The sequence below is a fragment of the Neoarius graeffei genome, chromosome 5 (genome assembly GCF_027579695.1).
Source record: "Neoarius graeffei isolate fNeoGra1 chromosome 5, fNeoGra1.pri, whole genome shotgun sequence".
Lineage (NCBI taxonomy): Eukaryota > Metazoa > Chordata > Actinopteri > Siluriformes > Ariidae > Neoarius > Neoarius graeffei.
This window is the reverse complement of record NC_083573.1, coordinates 102839388-102859740: the sequence shown is the minus strand read 5'-3', so window position 1 is coordinate 102859740 and position 20353 is coordinate 102839388. Positions and strand designations below refer to the sequence as shown.

Sequence of the window (20353 nt, the reverse complement as noted above, 5' to 3'; positions counted from 1 at the left end):
ATATGTAAAGACATTGAGCAGCAAGAGCGCGTAATTAAACTAACATCCTTAGATGGAAAGAGAGTGAAGTGTTTTGCTTGGGGAGGAAAGAGAACAGTACAAGGAGTAATCACAGGGGTAGCAACTGACATACCAATTGAAGATGTTTTGAGTAATGTAACAGGAGCTAAAGTAGTGAAAGCAAAACGGTTGATGTATACTAGGAATGGGGGCAAGCAGGAAAGCTTATCTATTATGCTACAATTTAGTGAAGAAGTGCTGCCAGTTCGAGTCAAGGTAGGATATTTAAGCTATCAGGTGAGGCTGTACATTCCACCACCGTTAAGATGTTTCAAATGTCAGAGATTTGGGCATGTGGCAGCAGTGTGTAGAGGTAAACAGCGTTGTGGCAAATGTGGGGAGGAAGGTCATGAATATGGCAAATGTAATGAGGGAACAAAAATCAAATGTTGTAACTGTGGTGGTGAGCATAGCGCAGCATATAAGGGATGTGAGGCACACAAACGAGCAGCTGAGGTACAAAGAGTTAAAGTGGAGGAGAAGCTCACATATGCTGAGGCTATCAAAAAAAGTTAATAGAGCTACAAAGAGAGACAATGTTATGGTACAACAACCACCAATGAGGAGAGTGATGGAGCAGAACCTAAATCATGCAAATGGCCATACAGCAGATAAGATAAATGTGGGAGTGGATAAGGTTAAGTTTGTGGCCTTCCTTGCCGAAATAATTAACTGTTCAGCCCAAACTCAGAGCAGAACAGACAGGATCAAAATTATCATAAGGGCAGCAAAAAAATATCTTGATGTGGGGGAGATAACTGTAGAAATGATAAATGAGACACTCACTGCTGGATTACAAGATACACAGTCATCATGTACTGGTTTGTAATGGTCTTTATGATTCTACAATGGAATGTCCATAGTCTTTGTGCTAATGGGCAAGAGTTCAAGAGTTTCATTGAAGAAATGAATGAGAAACCTCAAGTAATATGTATACAAGAAACTTGGCTCAAATCACAGTTAGATTTTGTATTATATGGGTATGTTGCTATTCGAAGGGACAGGGAAGGTGGTACTGGAGGTGGCATAGTTACCTTTATCCAACAGGGGCTAGGCTATAGGGTTATAAGTGTAAGTAAAGAATCAGAAGCAATAGTAGTAGAGGTATGGATAGGCAACTCAAATGTGTGGATAGTGAATTTTTACAACCCATGTAAGAAATTAAGTAGAGAGATCTTTGATAGTATTATTGGAGAAGTAACTAATAAGATGGTATGGTGTGGGGATTTTAATGCGCACAGCACACTTTGGGGTAGTACACACACAGATCACAATGGTAATATGGTCGAGGAATTCCTAGAGGATAGGGGCTTGGTGTGTGTGAATGATGGAAGGGGAACTAGAGTAGATGTGGCAAGAGGATTGGAATCCCCAAATGACCTTACTTTGGTATCTGAACCAATAGCCAGTGTCACTAAATGGGAAGTGTTTGGAGATACCACTATAGGTAGTGACCACTATCCAATTATGTGTGAAATTGGAGTGGGGCATGTTCGACTGGAGGAGGTAGGCTCCCCTAGATGGAAATTAAAGAATGCTAACTGGACAGCATACAGTATGCTCAGTAGTGTTAAGTTGAAAGGAGTAAACACAGATAATTGTGATAGCGTGGATGATTTTAATGGAATAATAACAGAAGTTATGCATTCTACTGCATTACAGATTATTGGTAAGGGCAGTGGCCATGGACAGCGTAAAATGGTTCCTTGGTGGACAGATGACTGCAAAAAGGCTATACAGGAAAGGAACAAAGCTTTTAAGAAAGTTAAAGCTACATTTTCTTTTAATGACTTAGTGGCATACAAGAAGGCCCAAGCAGTTGTTAGGAGAGTAGTTAGACAAGCCAAGCGACAACAGTGGCAACATTTCTGTAGTAAAATAGGAAGGGATATTCAAATTAATGATGTGTGGAGTATGATAAGGAAGATGGGTGGGATTAGAAGGGAGTTCACACTGCCAGCTATAAGGTATAAGGATGAAGTCATGATCAGCAATGAAGACAAGGCTGAAGCATTAGCTAAAACATTTGTAAGAGTTCATAGCTCTGAGAATTTGACCCCAGAAGCAAGAGCAGCTAGAAATGAAATGTTAAGAGATCACCCTAACATATTTGATAAAAAGAATGATGGTAATGGAGCATTGGATGTTCCTTTTTCCTTATTTGAGCTGAAAAGAGCCTTGGCTGGGGTTAGAGCAACATCCCCTGGTAAGGATGAAATATGCTATAAGATGGTGGAGTGTTTAACCCCTGAAGCTCAGGAAATAATTTTAAAACTATATAATAGGGTATGGGAATCAGGGACCCTACCACTGGCTTGGAAGCACTCCGTTATTATACCTATTGGAAAACCTGGTAAAGATAAGTGTGAGGCAACTAGCTATAGACCCATTGCCTTAACATCAAATATGTGCAAAATTATGGAACGTATGGTTACAGACAGACTAACATATGTGGTGGAAAGCAGAAATTTGTTTACTTGCCATCAGAGTGGATTTAGGAAAGGAAGGACCACCATGGACCCAGTTGTACGTCTAGAAAATGAGATCAGGAAGGCTCAGACCAACAAGGAGCAAGTGAATGCAGTATTTTTTGATGTGGAGAAGGCATATGATATGCTGTGGAAAGAGGGTCTTCTCATCAAGTTAGATTCCTTGGGCATAGGTGGGAGAATGTATAACTGGGTGATGGATTTTTTAAGGGACAGGAGTATAGAAGTAAGGGTTGGGGCATCTCATTCTAATACTTACTCCATAGAAAATGGAACTCCCCAAGGCAGTGTATGTAGTCCTATTCTTTTTAACATTATGATTAATGATGTTTTTTCTGGAGTTGATGCTAGTCTTGGTAGGTCATTATATGCAGATGATGGGGCGCTATGGGTCAGAGGCCGTAATGCAGCATTTGTGCAAAAGAAACTACAAGTAGCTGTCAATAATGTGGAAGAGTGGGGTAACAAATGGGGTTTTCGTTTCTCTGTTGATAAAACCCAAGTAATGTGTTTCTCCAAAAAGCAAGTTAACCCTAATGTTCAGATTAGTCTTTATGGGCAGCCAATTAAGCAAGTCTTATGTATTAGATTTCTAGGTGTGTGGATGGACTATAAATTAACATATGGAGAACATATCCAGAAGGTCATAACCAAGTGCAAAAAGGCAGTAAATATTATGAGATGTCTCATAGGAAGTAGCTGGGGTGCAAGTATGAGGTCTCTTAAGCACATCTATACTGCTTTAATTAGGTCAGCCCTAGATTATGCATGTATTACATATGGGTCAGCTGCAAAATCCCATTTGCAGAAACTGGATGTTATTCAGGCACAGGCTTTACGTTTATGTTGTGGGGCTTTTAAGACTTCACCAGTTCCAGCACTGCAGGTAGAGGTTGGTGAAATGCCACTTTCACTGTGACGATTACAGCTAAACATGACTTACTGGGCCACATTGCAGGGACACAGACAGGATCATCCAACTAAAGCAGTCCTAGAAAAGTGTTGGGAACATGGGCACAAGCAATATAATAGTTTTGGATGGATAGGAGATGGTGAAGCTGAGAAGTTGGGCTTGACAAAAATATCTCTGAGCTGCACAGTAGCATTACCAGCTACTCCTCCTTGGTTATTCCCCATGCCTACAGTAGATTTTGAAATTGCTAAGCTGTCAAAGCATGGTAACGAATATGGTGGGATGAATGCTATGGTGCAACAGTACCTAAGCACTAAATATAATGGAATGGTTCAAGTATACACTGATGGTTCAAAAGATCCAGACACAGGAAAGACAGGAGCAGCAGTATACATACCGGAGTTTGAAACATCACTTAAGCGTAGAACATCAGACAACCTGGCAGTTTATTCTGTGGAGCTGTTAGCTATTTTATTTGCACTGGTCTGGATAGAAGATTCTAAGCCAAACAGTTTTGTTATATGTTCAGATTCCATGGCAGCTTTGGTCAGTATTCTAAATTTTCAGTCTTCTTGCAGGCTTGACTTAATATATGAAATTTATCAGAGTTTATACAGTTTAAATCATAGGGATATAGCTGTAAGTTTCATTTGGGTTCCAGCACATGTAGAAATACATGGCAATGAAGTAGTGGACTCTCTGGCCAAAAAAGCCCTTCAATTGAGTTTGGGTGATTTAGGTGTGCCATTAAGTAAAAACGAAGTTAAAACCATAATCAAAACTAAAGTAAGCAAGTTATGGCAAAAACAATGGCATACAAATACAAAGGGGAGATTTCTTCACAAGATTCAGCAGGTAGTCCCTTCAAAAAGGCAGGGTAACTGGAACAGAAGGGGGGAAACAATAATTACAAGGTTAAGAATAGGACACACCGGCCTTAACCATGGTCTCTATGTAGTAGGAAAACATAATACTGGTCAATGTGCATCATGCAACCAAATAGAAACAGTGGAACATGTTTTGCTAGTGTCAAGCTTACAATACAGAAAGAGAACTCCTACTAGAAAGGGTCAAAGCATTAGGATACACAACATTAACAATAGAAGATTTACTTTCCTTTTCCACAGTTAAACCATTAGCATGGATACATATTATGACATTCCTAAAGGCTACTAGGTTATTCGAGAGAATTTAATTTCAATTTTTTATTTTTTTTTCACACATAAAGTAGGACTAAGCGTTGAAATCCCCATTGATGCTCCACACCCATAACAGTTGGTGGCGGTAATGCACCATGTTGGATGCCAACTGCCAATAAACATAAAGAAGAAGAAGAAGAAGAAGGTTGGAGGGTGTGCTTTGCTGGCATTTTGGTTTGGTTGTTTGGCTGTGTGCTGTTCAGGCCTTCACTGGGAGAAGGCCTGCCCAGCCCAGGTTTTCCTTTGTTCTTTCTCATTTTTCTTCTTTTTATTATTATTATTTAATTAAAATATTGCTAAAATTGGAACAACTGTGTGGACTCCCTTTTATGTTATGGTCACTTGAGCCTAGTGGTCGTAACATATGGGGGCTCGTTCCAAATGTTTGATAGTGGAGTTTGGATTAATCACTTGGTTTGTTTAAACGAAGTGAGGTAAGCTATTATGCCATGTGGTTTGTTGGGGGGGTTCGCATTGGTTGTAAAGCGATTGGTTACGTTGTGATTGATTTACATTGTGATTGTTAACTCTTTTGAAGTTTTTTGCGGAAGTTGTTTGACCAACCATTTGTTTTGTTTGATTAAGAGTAGAGTCGGTAAGTGTGTTTGGGCGTGCGTTACGGGAGGGCATAGAGTGGAGTTGGCATTTTCCCCAGTTAGAACGCGTTTGCGTGGGGTTTAAGCTACTGTGTCACTGAAGTCTGGGCGAGGGCACCGCCTTGGAAAACCGGCTGAATTGACTTTGGTCGGGACAGTACGGATCCAATGGTAATGGTGAGTAAATGATCCTTGTTCTTAGACTTAGTGTGAAGACAGGTTAGTTTAGTAGGGGGATAAATGTTTAGGGGGAAACTCCGGTGTTGTCCTGTTTACGTGAGTTGCATTACACTTTGCCCAATTATTTTGGATTTGTGGAGTAGTTTGTTACTTTTGGATACGTGGATACTTTTGGATTACTTTGTTTAGCCAGTTGCATGGTTAGATTAGTGGCACACCCCAGTGTCTATTTGTAATTGTTTGGATTTGCCATTGGCCAGTGGCGATTTGTTAATTGGTGATTTGTTTATTGTTGACGGTAAAAATGAGTACCTTGGAAGCATTTTTTGAAGCTCCCTCTGAGGCCTTGTTGGTTACCCTCACTAAGGATCAGTTGTTTAGTGTGGTTGATTATTATAAACTTGATGTAGTATTGCCAAAGGCAGCATTGAAGGATGAACTGTTGAATCTTGTTCGAATGAGATTGATTGAGAAGAATGTGTTTGGTAAACCAGCTTCATATATGCCGATGGTAACATCGTTGTCATATGAACAGCAAATTGAGCTTTTGAAATTTCAACATGAGCTAAAACTGCAGCAGATGAAATTGGATGACGAGTTAGTGCAAAGGAGGCTCGATAAAGAAATGGCTTGTAGGAGATTGGAAGTTCAGGAAAAAGAAAAACAACGTTTATTGGAACTTGAGTGGCTTAAACAATTAGAACAGGACCGTGAATTTGAGCACACTCGATTGCAGTTAACTGCTGAGGGCAGACTCGGCAGTCCGTCTACTTCGCAACCTGGTTTGGCCAGCATGATCAAGTTCCTGCCTAAATTTAATGAGCGTGATCCTGACGTGTTTTTCTCCTTGTTTGAGAACATTGCGGCTGAACAGCATTGGCGCGATGAGGAGAAAACATTATTGTTGCAGACCTCGTTAATTGGTCGTGGCCAACAAGCATTTGTGGCTCTACCCACCGCTGATAGAAAAGTTTATCAGCGCGTTAAAGCGGCGGTGTTGAAATGTTATGAGTTAATTCCAGAGGCCTATAGACAGCGTTTTCGTTCTTGGAAAAAATTGGACAAACAAGTATATGCTGAATGGGCAAGGGATTTAACTACTTTTTTTCAGCGCTGGCTTACAGCAGAAAATGTGGAGAGTTTTGATACGTTGTGCAATCTTATGATATTGGAACAGTTTAAAAACGGTTTGCCTGATCGTATAGCCACTTATATTAACGAACATAAGGTGAAAACGCCAGCAGAGGCTGCGGTTCTTGGTGATAATTTTTCTCTCACGCACAAGATTCCATCTCGTCTGTCTAGTTTGCGTTCGTACACTCGTTGCCCTAGCGGGGTTAGAGTGGACACTTCTGTTAATTCCAACACTAATGTAATGATGCAGGGTAAGCCGCCCGGATTTAATCCTAAAAAGGATTGCAATTATTGCTTTGGTCAAAACCACTGGAAATCAAATTGTCCAGTATTATTGGGGCATGATAAGGTGAAAAGCGAGGGAGGCAAAGTTGGCCTCTGTACCTCGTCTATTAAGCCTGCATGTTCAAAGAGCAACTTTAAAAAGACTGCAGTGAATTTGTTGGATCGTACCCAGTGTACAGCGTCAACTGATAATGTAACTCTAAAAGGTGATACATCTGAATTGGTGATTTCTAGTTTAGCGGATTATGCGCCGTTTGTTACGGATGGGTTTGTGTCTTTGCTTGGAGACTCCCGTCGCGTTCCAGTGAAAATTTTGCGTGATACAGGCGCATCAGAAAGTTTCATTTCCCAATCTGTTTTGTCCTTCTCTTCTCAATCTGACACGGGAAATTTTGTATTGATTCGAGGAATTGGTCTACAGTCATTCCCAGTGCCTTTGCACAAAATTCAATTGTCCTCTGATTTTGTGAATGGTGAGGTAGCCATAGCTGTTCGTCCCTCGTTGCCCATTGAAGGAATTGATGTGATTATTGGGAATAATTTGGCCCGTGATTGTGTTTTTCCTGATCAGGTTTCTCCATCACCAGTGGTTGGGAATAAAGCTTCTCCACTAGATGAGTCTGATGTTTGTCAAAAACATTTTCCAGATGTTTTCACTGCTTGTGCTGTGACGCGCGCTATGGCCCGTGCGCAAAATTCTAAGCTGTTTGATGCATCTAAGAACATGTCTACTCAAATATTTGTTCCCAAATTACCAGCACCTTTGTCTCGTTCTGACATTGTGGAAGCTCAAAAGAATGATGAGAGCTTACAAAAGTATTTTGATTTGTGTGAACAAAATAATGATTTGGACCACAGTTACTTTATCAGTGATGGTTTATTGCTAAGAAGGTGGTCACCTACTGCAGATGCTGTTGTGAGAGAGCAGGTTTTGCAGGTGGTGATGCCTGAAAAGTTTCGTGAGGTTGCGTTAAAAACAGCTCACGGTGAAACAGCGGGTCATTTTGGGGTGAGAAAAACCTACAATCAGTTGTTACAATATTTTTATTGGCCACGGATAAAGAAAGATGTTGCACGGTTTGTTCGAGCTTGTCATGTTTGTCAGGTTGCTGGCAAACCAAGTGTCATTAAACCTGCACCTCTGAAATCTATTCCATCCGTTGGTAATCCGTTTGAATATTTGATTATTGACTGTGTAGGACCTTTGCCCAAGTCTAAGACTGGATGTATTTATCTGTTTACTATTATGTGTCAGGCTACTCGCTACCCTACTGTATATGCTTTGAGGACAATTACTACAAGGTCTGTTATAAAGTGCCTGTCTCAGTTTATTTCAACATTTGGCCTCCCTAAGATCATTCAGAGTGATCGAGGTTCAAATTTTACATCAAAGACATTTGCTGCTGCTTTAAAAGAGCTCCAGATACAACATAACTTTAGTAGTGCTTATCACGCACAGAGTCAAGGGGCCTTGGAACGTTTCCATGCCACCTTTAAGTCTCTGTTGCGTACGTATTGTATAGAGATGGGCCGGGAGTGGGAAGATGGTCTGCCATGGTTACTTTTGGCAGCTAGAGCGGTTGTGCAGGAAAGCACTGGGTTTAGTCCAAATGAACTAGTGTTTGGTCATAAAGTTCGCACTCCTTTGTCAGTCTTGTCCAGTGAATTAGATTCATCTGAACCACCACAAACTTTGTCTGATTATGTGTATGGTTTCCGACGCAGGCTACTTCTGGCTTGTAAGATGGCAAACGAGAATTTAACTGAAGCTCAGTTAAAAATGAAGAAAAATTATGACCGTAAGACTGAAGCTCGTACTTTCAACACGGGAAATCAGGTTTTGGCATTGTTGCCTGTTCCTGGTTCTCCTTTTGCTGCAAAGTTTTCGGGGCCTTATAGTGTTGTTCGTCAGGTGTCTGACACGAATTACGTGGTTGTTACGCCAGATCGTAGGCGTGCAACACAATTATGCCACGTGAATTTACTGAAGCCATACTATACATCAGTACATTCTGATGCTAAACCTGAGGTGTCTCTTGGTTTGTTGGCATCTACATTGCCTAATTCTCCTGTGGTGGGGGAAGAGATGAGGGGCCCTGATGATGCCATGTTACATGCTCATTTGAATAATTCCGAGATGTTGGCCCAGTTAGATGGACTTCTGAGTCAGATGGACTTGCAGCAGAGAGAACAGTTAAAAAGTTTAATTTTGGAGTTTTTATGTTTGTTTTCAGACATTCCAACCTGTACGTCATGGATTGAGCATGACATAGAAGTTGGTGATGCAGAGCCTGTCCGTCAGAGGTTTTACCGTGTTAGTTCTGAAAAGCGCAGGAGCTTGGATGATAGTGTCCAGTATCTTATTGATAATGGTCTTGCTGTACCATCATGTTCAAGTTGGTCTTCACCGTGTTTGTTAGTCAAAAAAACTGACCACACATACAGGTTTTGTACAGATTACCGCAAGGTGAACATGGTCACAAAACCAGACTCGTATCCATTGCCTCGCATAGAGGATTGTATTGATCAGGTTGGTGCAGCTCGGTTTGTTAGCAAATTTGATTTGCTTAAAGGTTACTATCAGGTACCTCTGACTTCTAGGGCACAGGAGATTTCTGCCTTTGTTACACCCAACGGATTATTTTCCTACACGCGTATGCCATTTGGTTTGCGCAACGCCCCCTCCACTTTCCAACGGCTCATGAATCGAGTCGTTGCGGGACTGGAGGGGTGCGCTGTGTATCTTGATGTGGTTTGTTATTCGGACACGTGGGAAGATCATCTTGCACGTGTTCGTTTATTGTTTGAAAGGTTTGCTGCTGCCAATCTTACTGTAAACTTAGCAAAGTGTGAGTTTGCTCAGGCTACAGTAGTCTATCTTGGCAGAGTAGTTGGTCAGGGTGAAGTGCGGCCTATAAGAGCTAAAGTCCTGGCCATTGATAATTTTCCACGTCCTGTGACTAAAAAGGAATTAATGCGGTTTTTGGGTATGATTGGGTACTATAGAAACTTTTGCCGCAATTTTTCATCTGTTGTCGCCCCTCTGACGAATTTGTTAAAGAGTTCAGCTAAATTTCTTTGGACTCCTGAGTGTGAGAAAGCATTTGAAAATGCTAAGGCTCTTTTGACCACTGCACCTGTCCTGTCTGCTCCTAAGCTGGAGGAACTGTTCCAGCTGCAGGTAGACGCTAGTCAGGTAGGTGCAGGAGCTGTTCTCCTCCAAAAGGATGAGGATGGTATAGACCAACCAGTTTGTTTTTTCTCCCGGAAATTTAATTGTCACCAATTTAACTATTCTATTATTGAGAAGGAGGCCCTGGCCCTTATTTGGGCACTCCAACATTTTGATGTTTACGTTGGTGGTGGGGTGCACCCTGTGGTGGTCTTTTCCGACCACAACCCTTTGACTTTTCTTTCGTCTCTGCAGAACACTAACCAGCGTTTAATGCGTTGGGCTCTTTTTCTGCAGCCCTACAATTTATCTATTAGGCACATTAAGGGGTCTGAAAATATTATGGCCGATGCATTGTCTCGGGCTCCTGATGACTATTAGTGGGATGTTTTGTCTCTTCTCTGGCCTCTGATTCTGTGTCGTAACTTGTGTTTCCTCTCTTGCTATCCAGGCGCCGGGATTTGCTGGATGGAATGCAGTTTGGGGCAGGGAATTTGGGTGGAGGGAGGTGATTTGTTGTGGTGTAGGTGGGGTATCTATAAAAAAAAAAAGGTATTGGGTGTACTGGGTTTTTTGGGGATTTTGGTTATGGATAATAGATTTGTTAGAGTGAACAGAGTCCCAGAGATGGGTCTCTGTCTTTTGGGGGGGAGTGATGTCACGCCCAGCTTGGTCATGCTGAGAGTGCTTACTCCACCTTTTTGATATATTAATCTTGAACTTGTTCTCTCTCCCCCTCCTGACCTTTAGGAGGAGCTGTTTGGTATCTTGTCACTTTGGCCAAACAGGCGGAACAGTTCAAATACAGCCTATGGCTGTCAGGTTGGAGGGCGTGCTTTGCTGGCATTTTGGTTTGGTTGTTTGGCTGTGTGCTGTTCAGGCCTTCACTGGGAGAAGGCCTGCCCAGCCCAGGTTTTCCTTTGTTCTTTCTCATTTTTCTTCTTTTTATTATTATTATTTAATGAAAATATTGCTAAAATTGGAACAACTGTGTGGACTCCCTTTTATGTTATGGTCACTTGAGCCTAGTGGTCGTAACAATGCAATAACTATACTTCAAAAAAGAGCTATAAGAATAATTCATAGTGCTGGTTACCGAGATCATACTAATTCACTATTCTTAAATTCAAAATGTTTAAAATTCAGGGATATTATAGAATATAAAACTGCCTTAGTAATGTACAAAGTAAGGAATTATAAAGTACCAAGGAATATCCAAATAATGTTCTCGGATGGGGGGGGGGGCTATAATTTTAGGGGGAAATTGAAATTTAAAATTCGCAGTGCTAGGACAACGTTAAAAATGTTCAGTATTTCTATTTGTGGATTAAAGCTATGGAACAGTTTGAATATGGAGCTCATGAAATGTACAACTACAGTATAAACCAGTTCAAAAAAAGGTATAAGGAACAGATCTTTATGAGGTATAGGGAGGAGGAATTACAATAACATTCTATTGATAATATAAGTGTATATACAGTATGTGGGTATGGGTACATACGGATATATATATATATATATATAGTATAAAATGTGAGTATTTTTGTGTTTTATATATATGTATGCATAATTGTATATAATAAGCATAATATGCATAATTATGATATGGGTGTCTGTGTACGTATGGATGTGTATAGTTATAGGTATGTGTGTATATATACATAAGTATCTGTATATATGTATTGTATGTGTATATATGCATAACATAAGTATCTGTATACATGATTTGGTCGATATTATACCATGTTGGTATGTCTTGGTACGTTTTCTTTTTTTGTTGATTTTGTTTTCTTTTGTATATATAGTTTATTATGGTGGAAAGTGATGTTTGATTAGCGGTGGTATAGAGGGTTAGGATTTGATAAGTTATTTACTTCTTCCTAATCCTTTCCGAACATTATGTTACTGCCTTGTGGCTACGCTATTCTGTTTGCTTATGACGATGTATTGATGATTGCATTTTTTTATTTTGGTTTTTTTTGTTTGTTTTTTATATCTTCTTTACTGTTCAGAATAAAGCAACCAATCAATCAATTAATCTGGTCACCATACGGCAGATGGATCTTTAGGTGAAGAAAGGATTTTATTCAGGTAAACAGGCAGAGGTCAGGTGATAATTAGAGAAGTCTAGGCAAGAATAAATAAACCCAGAATATCAGAAGAACTAAATACAAGGCTTGGTAAGGTCAGGAATGACACACTGAGCGTTTCCTTTGCACTGATCTGCTGAAATAGTGCACTGTGGTAATCGTGAACAGGAGAATGAAATCAGTAACCTGGTGACTGAGCAGTGAGGTGTGTGCTGGGTGCTGTAGTCCATGGCGGCCATGTTTGAAGACCACTGTGAATCATGGGAAGTGGAGTTTTGAGTGCTGGCAGGTGCAGACGTGACTCAAGCTCAATAATGCACAATATCTATTGGTGTTTATTTAACAGTGAGATCCAGTCCACTAATTGGACAAGCGGTGTTGGACTGAACAGCAGCAGGACTATGAAAACTAAATTGAGGGAAAATGTGTACATTCTGAATTTTGTTGGTGAGAAAAGAACAAGAAACCTCCTCACTATACTGACCTCAGATCAGCAGGATTATCTCTGTCTCTGAAGTTATATGGGGGGCTCATTGACTCGTCACTCTTCATGGACACACAGCTGGGTTCTGGTGAGTCTGATCTCTTTCCCTCCATCATTCTACAACACATATTATTACAGACACAAATTAAGGGAAGTGTACATGCCATAGGTCGCGTTAACCGACAATTGTCCGTCATTGACGGATTTTTTTTTAGCTATGACGGAAAAATCTGAAGGCCGTCGGTCATTTTGACGGATGTTTACCGTTACCATTACCAATAACAATAATAGCCTAATAATAACAATAATAAAACATAATGAAACACACAGTTGAAATTATTGGCAAGTTGTGGCAGAGTTTTCTTACATACAGTATACATAGTCTTCACTGCAGTCACTTTCAATCTGAGCCGATGTTGCGGCAGTCTTGATGTTCAGTGCATCGGCTGCTCATGTATACACTGTAGCCACTGCGCAAGGCTGTTCCCCCCATCGCGCTCCTCACCGCGCTCTCACTTTTCTAACCACTAGCACAGTGAGATGGATTAATGTTTCCCTTCTCTGCAGAAGACACGTCATTTTTGCTATTAAAAAAAGAGATGCATGTTTGTGTCGTTTCTCTGCCTGTACGTCTTAATGCAATAGCGCTCATTGAGGCTAGTTGTTTTCTTGTTTTTAAAATGAAACAAATGTCGATTTATTGTATTCTTCCCCAGTAAGCTTAGGAACATCACTGCTCGAATATCTACTAAACTATCATTTTAATGAGAGCACGGGTAGACAAACTAACATTTAAACATAACTTCGTTTTATTTAAGACCTTCCGTGTCAGGTTCCAGGCTCCGCGGGGTGCAGAAAGACCGCATGCTGCAGGATTTCCTCCCTATGAAGAGAGTACTAGCAGGGTCGGGAAATCCAACTTTCAGAGGCTCTTGCCGGCTTCTGATCACTTCCCTGGGAGAAATGTTTCCCGACTTCAGAACTTTGGCTGAAGTGGCGCTGGTTATTCCAGTCTCCAGTGTCGCAGCAGAGCGCGGGTTCAGCCTTCAGAATAAAATTAAAACGTCAATGAGAAGTCGTCTGTCCGAGGAAAAGACGCAAAATTTAATGACAATTGCCTCGGCAGCAGTCTCCATTGACGACTTTGATTATGCACAAGCGAGCTCCCAATTTAAATCCATGCGGGCCAGAAGGAAAGTTTGAGCTCACGCAAACAGGTCAAATTAGATTGTCACTTAAATCGTTGTGTTCATATTTTAACTGCAATTGTCTTGCTACGTTGTAAAATAACATTGTTCATATGCCCGTTAAGGCACAACAGCCGCAATGTTTTTAGCGGAGGGAAAATGGGTTCACAAGTGACCGAACGTCAGAATCTCTGTTCATCTTTTTGCATCATAAATACATAAATAAATGATTAAATAATACAAGCTTGTTCTGTGAATTAATTTTTAAATGAAAATGAGTCCATGAAAACGCAAGTTATTAAATATATAGCATTTATAGCTTATATACATTGTCATTTAAAAGTTTAAATAAAATGACAGATAATAATGGACAATGACGGAATTTTTACGACCCTGTCCGTCAAAATGACGGACAATGAAAAAGTCTAACGCAACCACTGGTACATGCTAATATAATATGGCATGGATATGGATGACTGTATATCCAGCTTGAATTAACACAGAACCTCTTCAACAATCTTAATCTAATAAGCAGAAAGTAACACAAGATTTCTGTATAAAAATAAAACAAAGCCTGATAAAGCCCAGCAATTCAAAACTGAGGAACATTTATGAAAAGTGACATTAAATGCCTTGTTATTTGGTGTCAGATGATCAATCTGCCTCCATTGTGATTAGTTTTAATCTCATGTCATCATGTGTTTATACAGACCCCTCTGAAAGCGCTGGAACAGCAAGGGCAATTCTTCTGTTTTTCTCATTTACTTAAGACTATCTGTCCCAATACTTTTGCTCACTTGACCATTGGGTGGTCTGCCTCCAAAGGTGTCATGTTCTGTTGTTGTTTACTTGATGTAAAGATCAGGAGATGAAGTTGAAATTCTGATCTATCGGCTCATATTCATCTTTTGATCTCAAACCTAAAATGTGTTCAGTGTAAAGCAGAAACAAAAGAATTGTTCTTGCTGTTCCAATCGACCCCTTGGGCTGTTCCTAGGACCCCTTGGGCCCTCCACAAGATTTTCTGTTTCTCGTGTGGCCCCATGGAAAAAATAATTGCCTACCCCTGCAATTTAAAAATAATTGCCTATTCACTGCTTCTGAGTAACTAATCCCTTGGGTAGCTGACTTTCTGAACTTCTTTGGCTCGTTTACTAAACTCGCAGCCCTGATAAGCCGCTGTGCTCACCTCCACAGTTACAACACCGTCTGTAATCCTCATCACAATCGCCATACTCGTGCTCTTCACCACATTTACTACATCTCAACTTAGCTTTGCATACAGCTGCTGTGTGACCAAATCTTTGGCACTTGTAACAACGGAGTGGTGGCAGGATGTACAATTTAACCTCATAGCACATCTGTACCCAACACACACCTTATCCGGCAACTTCTCATCAAACGCGATCATTACAGAGAGGCTGTCACAAAGTTCACCGTTCCTCTTTGTCCTAAGTCGTTTAATTTCACTCACTTTTACATTCTTAACACTTCCTTTCAGTGCATCTGTAGTCACATTAGCTGGGATTCCAGTGATTACACCTCTAGTGAGTTTCCTATTAGCTTTAGTGCAGGGCTTTTCAAAGTGTGGGGTGCGCCTCCTCTAGGGGGCGCCAGAGTTCTTCCGGCGGGGGGGGGGCGCAATGCGAGGAAAAATAAACCAGAATAAGTTACTATTGCGGACATTTAGCGAACTTCAGCTAGCCTTTGCCAGAGACAAAATGGATCGATTTTTAGTACCTAAAGCTACAGTGAGTGAGGAGACAGAGTCTGGGCCAAGCAAAAAAAGAAGGAAGTATGACCAGTTTAACAAACATTTTATACTGTTCCCCTTCAAACCTTCTTATTGAATTAGGTCTAGAATCCTCACGCTCAGATTTTTCCTCTTTTTATTCCGATAATAATAATAATAATAATAATAATAATAATAATAATTTCTCGCTCTGTTGAATCCTGTGCCGTCACTACCATCCTCCATCTCCTGGCCAGTCACAGCCCAGCCGGGCGGCACTCAGGAGCCAATACTTTCAGAGTAATACTGAAATTTTTTAATACTATTAAAGCTTTAGATGGAGAAACTCACCGGGTTTTAGTCCTGAAAAGGTTCGTTTTCTCCTTGGCACTAAATAGAGCTGCAGACTTTCACTTCCTGCTCTGGGAGAACACACACACACCCATAGATTTACATAGAAGACTAGATTCCTCACCATAGATTTACATAGAAGACTATCCTCACTGCGTATTCCAGATCGTCCGCACAGGGCGGCCATCTTACCACAGACAAGCTTTTCCACAGAATTTGCGGTACACTGAGGTAAACTGAGGTAAGACCATTGAGGTGCTTAAATGTTTATACTCTTATCTTGCTGAAATTTTGAGGTATATACAAATGGTTTGATTTCTTAAAACATTATTAATGTGGTTGTAATTCTGAGTGCTTGAACATGCTAAAATCGTACCTTTTCTGCGACACGCAGTATGGTATTGATAGCTACCACCACACTCTGCTAACACTGGTTGTGTCCCTATTTTTTAAGCTAATGCCGCTTTTCCACTACCAACGCGGCTGAGCCGTGCCAGGCTGAGTCGAGCTGAGCGGGACTGTTGGGGTTGCATTTCGACTACAACCGCACTGAACCGTGCTGGCTGGAAGTGGGTGGACACATTGGGTGGAGTTAGCGAAAGTGGGTGGACGTCACGTGATGTCGTTAGGCGGCGCAAACAGTGACATCAGTGACCTTTTAAGCGGTAGTCTCACGACCCGGATAGTGGTGCTTCGAGCTTTTACACGGATTGGAAGCAATTGATGGCAGGCAGCAGAGGGCCTTGACGAGGATTTGGGCAGGAGCCCACTCAGGAGGATATTTGTTTTTCTATGTAACGACGTGTCAGGAGAACATCTTAAGATAATATTACATTTTCGATAATTTAGGGGATGATATGGGGTTTTCAGATAGTATGAATAGCGGGGGTGAAGAATTTCAGGTAGTTAATCATAGGAAACGGAAAGAAAGAAGTAAATCTCTAAGTACGGGGAGTGAAGGAGAGTCTCGGCGTTTGAAAGAAAGGAGAGTTGGAGAATTTAATGTAATTGTGAAGCTGAGTGGCAATGGGGGCAGGGGAATAAATCCCATTAAATTGGCTGAGCTATTAGGTGAAGAAATTGGTAGCTTCCAACATGCAATATCCCTCACCAATGGCAGGATTCTTGTGGAATGTAATTCCAAATGTCAGCAAGAAAAAGCGCTTGCGCTAAAGTCATTAAAGAAGTTTGATGTGGAGGTTTATGTACCCGGGACACGCACAAAGGCAAAGGGGGTAATATATGGAGTTCCTTTGGGAATATCAAATAACGAAATTATGCAGGAGATAAACAGCGAAGTGGTTGTTGAAGCAAAGCGAATTCAAGTAACGAGGAATAGTGTAAAAGTGGATAGTCAAACAGTGGTATTGACATTTAATTCGCAAACGATCCCACACCGAGTACAACTTGGATACCTGAGCTTTCAAGTGAAACCTTATATCAGACCTCCTCTCCGATGTTTTAATTGTCAGAGGTATGGACATGTTGCGGCTGTATCAGGCCTGGCGCCATGGGGGGGGCGAAAGGGGGCGTCGCCCCCTCGTGGCTACAGCCCCGCCCCCTCAACGGAGACTCAGATCACTTAATTGTTTTCTTATGAAAATATAATGTATTGTAGACGTATTAATAATTTGCATTTTCAAATACGAAATATTAAGTGGTTGCGCATTGCACAAAAATACATTGCACATAAATCACTACTAAAACTGGCACGGTAGAACAAATCTGATTGGTTGTTATGATTCTTATGTTGCAATCGTAGAATTCAACTGTATTAAGGTAGGATTATTTCAAAAATCCTGAATTTAATATTAACCCTGTTTTAGACATATGTATCAATCCTAACTACTGGGGACTAGTTATTGTGGGTGTATGTGTGAAATGCTGACACAGCCGCGCACACACAGACCTGTGATAAGGACAAGGGTCATGCGGGCGGGGGTTTTACATGTACACTTACAAGTGCACTGTCTCTGCAATATCCTGCAATATGCAGTCAGTTTACGGGAGTAGTCTTTCCCCTTCCGAATTAAACAAATTCAATCACAATATTGTGAATCCATTTTCTTTCTTTGTAGGCTAAGTTTATCTCCATTTATGTTGGTGTATGTGTTCATATATGGTCCGCTTTGTGCGCAAATAGCATAAGAATATGTGTCGTTGACGTCACCCCCCATGCAGCGGGGGTGAAAATTCATCACTTCAGAGTGTTTTGTCCCCTACACGCCTAAACTGGGATCGCGGATTAACAGTGGCGGTTCTAGACCAAAATTATTAGGGGGGCCGAGGTGGGGCCAGTGTTTTTTCAGGGGGGCACATATAAGGACAAAACATGGCAATATTTAAGCGTTCAAAATGTTTTGTTTAGTTTATTTAAAACCAAAACAAAATACATTGAGCATAAATACAATGAGATAAACATTCTGTTTCAATAGCCTAAACATAAAATAAATTGTGCTCAATAAATCTTAAAACCATGTTTCTCTTTTTTGTAAAATAAGATTTCTATTTTTGCATACAATGAACCTTTTATCTGTACCATGACACTTTTTAAATTCACAGCATGAATGAATTTTCTTTTTCACAATCACTATCTTTATCTAAATCACACTGTCATCATCTCACTCTTTATGTACAGCAGGGGAGGGGAAATAAAAAAAGAAAAAATAAATTCACATACAGTGGTCTCAGACTCACCCTATAGCATTCACAGCAGGCTGAAACACTGCAACAACAAGATTCTGCGATTGTGACTCCTTGAGAAACGGTCTACAAATGCATCAAGTTAAGCCTTGGACCTTCTGGATTCAATGCTGAGCACACCAAGATTGCTTAGACGCTCCTCACTAATGGTGAATCGGAGGTAGGTCTTCACCAGTTTCAAAGTGGAGAAACTCCGCTCACAAGAGGCAGAGCTCACTGGGAGTGCCACAGCTATTTTGCATAGTCAAAAGAGCTCTGTGGCAGCGGGGGTGTGGTCAAGTGCCGGTCTGTGACAGGAGGGCGGAGTCAGGGAAGGTAAGTGGCAGAATCACTACACCTGACGGCAACCTGTGTTTGTGTGTCTCCACAGGGACCGCGCCCTATTTAAGGAGAGAGAGCGAGAGCAGAGGGGGCTCTCTCCACAACCAGATGACTGGAATGTGTGTGCGGCTGAGAGAGAAAGATATTTCCACTGAAAAGTGAAAATAAAAGAGTTTTGCGAACTCAGTCTCTGTCCTGCCGTCCTCTGTGCTCCACTCTGAATCCCGGGTTTCAGCACCACTGTAAGGTTCACTAGGTGTGGGTGGAGCACAGAGGACGGCAGGACAGAGACTGAGTTCGCAAAACTCTTTTATTTTCACTTTTCAGCGGAAACATCTTTCTCTCTCAGCCACGCACGCACACACATTCCAGTCATCTGGTTGTGGAGAGAGCCCCCTCTGCTCTCGCTCTCTCTCCTTAAATAGGGCACGGTCACTGGGGAGACACACAAACACAGGTTAATTGCCGTCAGGTGTAGTGATTCTGCCACTTACCTTCCCTGACTCCGCCCTCCTGTCACAGACCGGCGCTTGACCACGCCCCCGCTGCCACAAGCTCAAAAAATACTTCTTTATATGTCTCAGTGAAATGTGTCAACGCTACTGTATCTGATGGCTTTTCAATAAAAAAAACTTCGGACGTGACAGCTGTTATCTCTCACGTCCGAAGTTTACAATTCGCACCTCTGCTGGTCTTTCTGCTGCAGGTAAAAGTGTGCGTGTAGCGCTTTAAGGAGTCCGTGTAGAACACTCCGTCATGTCAGTTCCGATCTTCGAGCCAGCGCATGTCGAAATTAATAAATCTTATTATCCGTTCAGCACAGGGGCCACAACAGGGGTCAGGAGCAATTTTACAGGGGCATTGGCCCCCCCGGCCCCCGTTTAAAACCGCCTATGCAGATTAAGTGGTTAGCGTTGACTTGGTGCGAGTCAGGAAGGCTATTACTGGTGCAGCCGCGGGGTCTGTTGATTTTTTTTAAATTATGATTTTGGCTGCCGAGCCAAGTACCTTAGACTTGCATTGACGTTTTGTTTTCATGCCGCGGAGCTATTTGTATGTATTTTAAATGTAAAGGACTTGCCTGTAGATTTGTGTGTGTTGTTTTATATTTGGCATCTTTCCGGTTGTAACACATGTCTGTGAGAAAATTGGAGGGGAGGGTTAACAGGTGGGCACGGGAGTTGATAAAGCGGACTAAAGCAACCTTCGGGGCCGTGGTTTTGTGGTTGGCGCAGTTAATTGTTTGTAACACGTTGTCAGACCGCCATCACTACTACACACTATATGAAAAAATATTTGCCCCCTTGCGATTTCTAATTGCCCCCTTAGTAAACTGTTCCTGGCGCCGGGCCTGGGCTGTATGCAGAGGGAGAAGGAAGTGTGGCAGGTGTGGTGCGGATCATAGTTATGGGGAATGTGAACCGCAGGCTTCTCTTTGTTGTCCAAATTGCGGGGAA

The 20353-nt window shown here is 41.5% G+C and overlaps 1 protein-coding gene across 2 annotated transcripts in view; it reads right to left on the bottom strand.

Moving 5' to 3' along the window:
- LOC132887168 (NACHT, LRR and PYD domains-containing protein 12-like) overlaps window positions 1-18762 on the bottom strand; it is a 102347-nt gene extending 83585 nt beyond the window's left edge. The window contains exons 1-3 of one of the 2 annotated variants that reach the window (XM_060922638.1): window positions 18570-18762; window positions 15873-15943; window positions 12603-12719 (exon numbers count right to left, since the gene is read on the bottom strand). In XM_060922638.1, the coding sequence (XP_060778621.1) occupies window positions 12603-12718 (116 nt within the window). In that variant the 5' untranslated portion in view covers window position 12719; window positions 15873-15943; window positions 18570-18762. Of the gene's footprint in view, window positions 1-1658; window positions 4344-12602; window positions 12720-15872; window positions 15944-18569 lie in introns of those variants that run through there. The other variant, XR_009654780.1, reaches the window with a different exon arrangement.
- Window positions 18763-20353: the final 1591 nt, after the last annotated feature.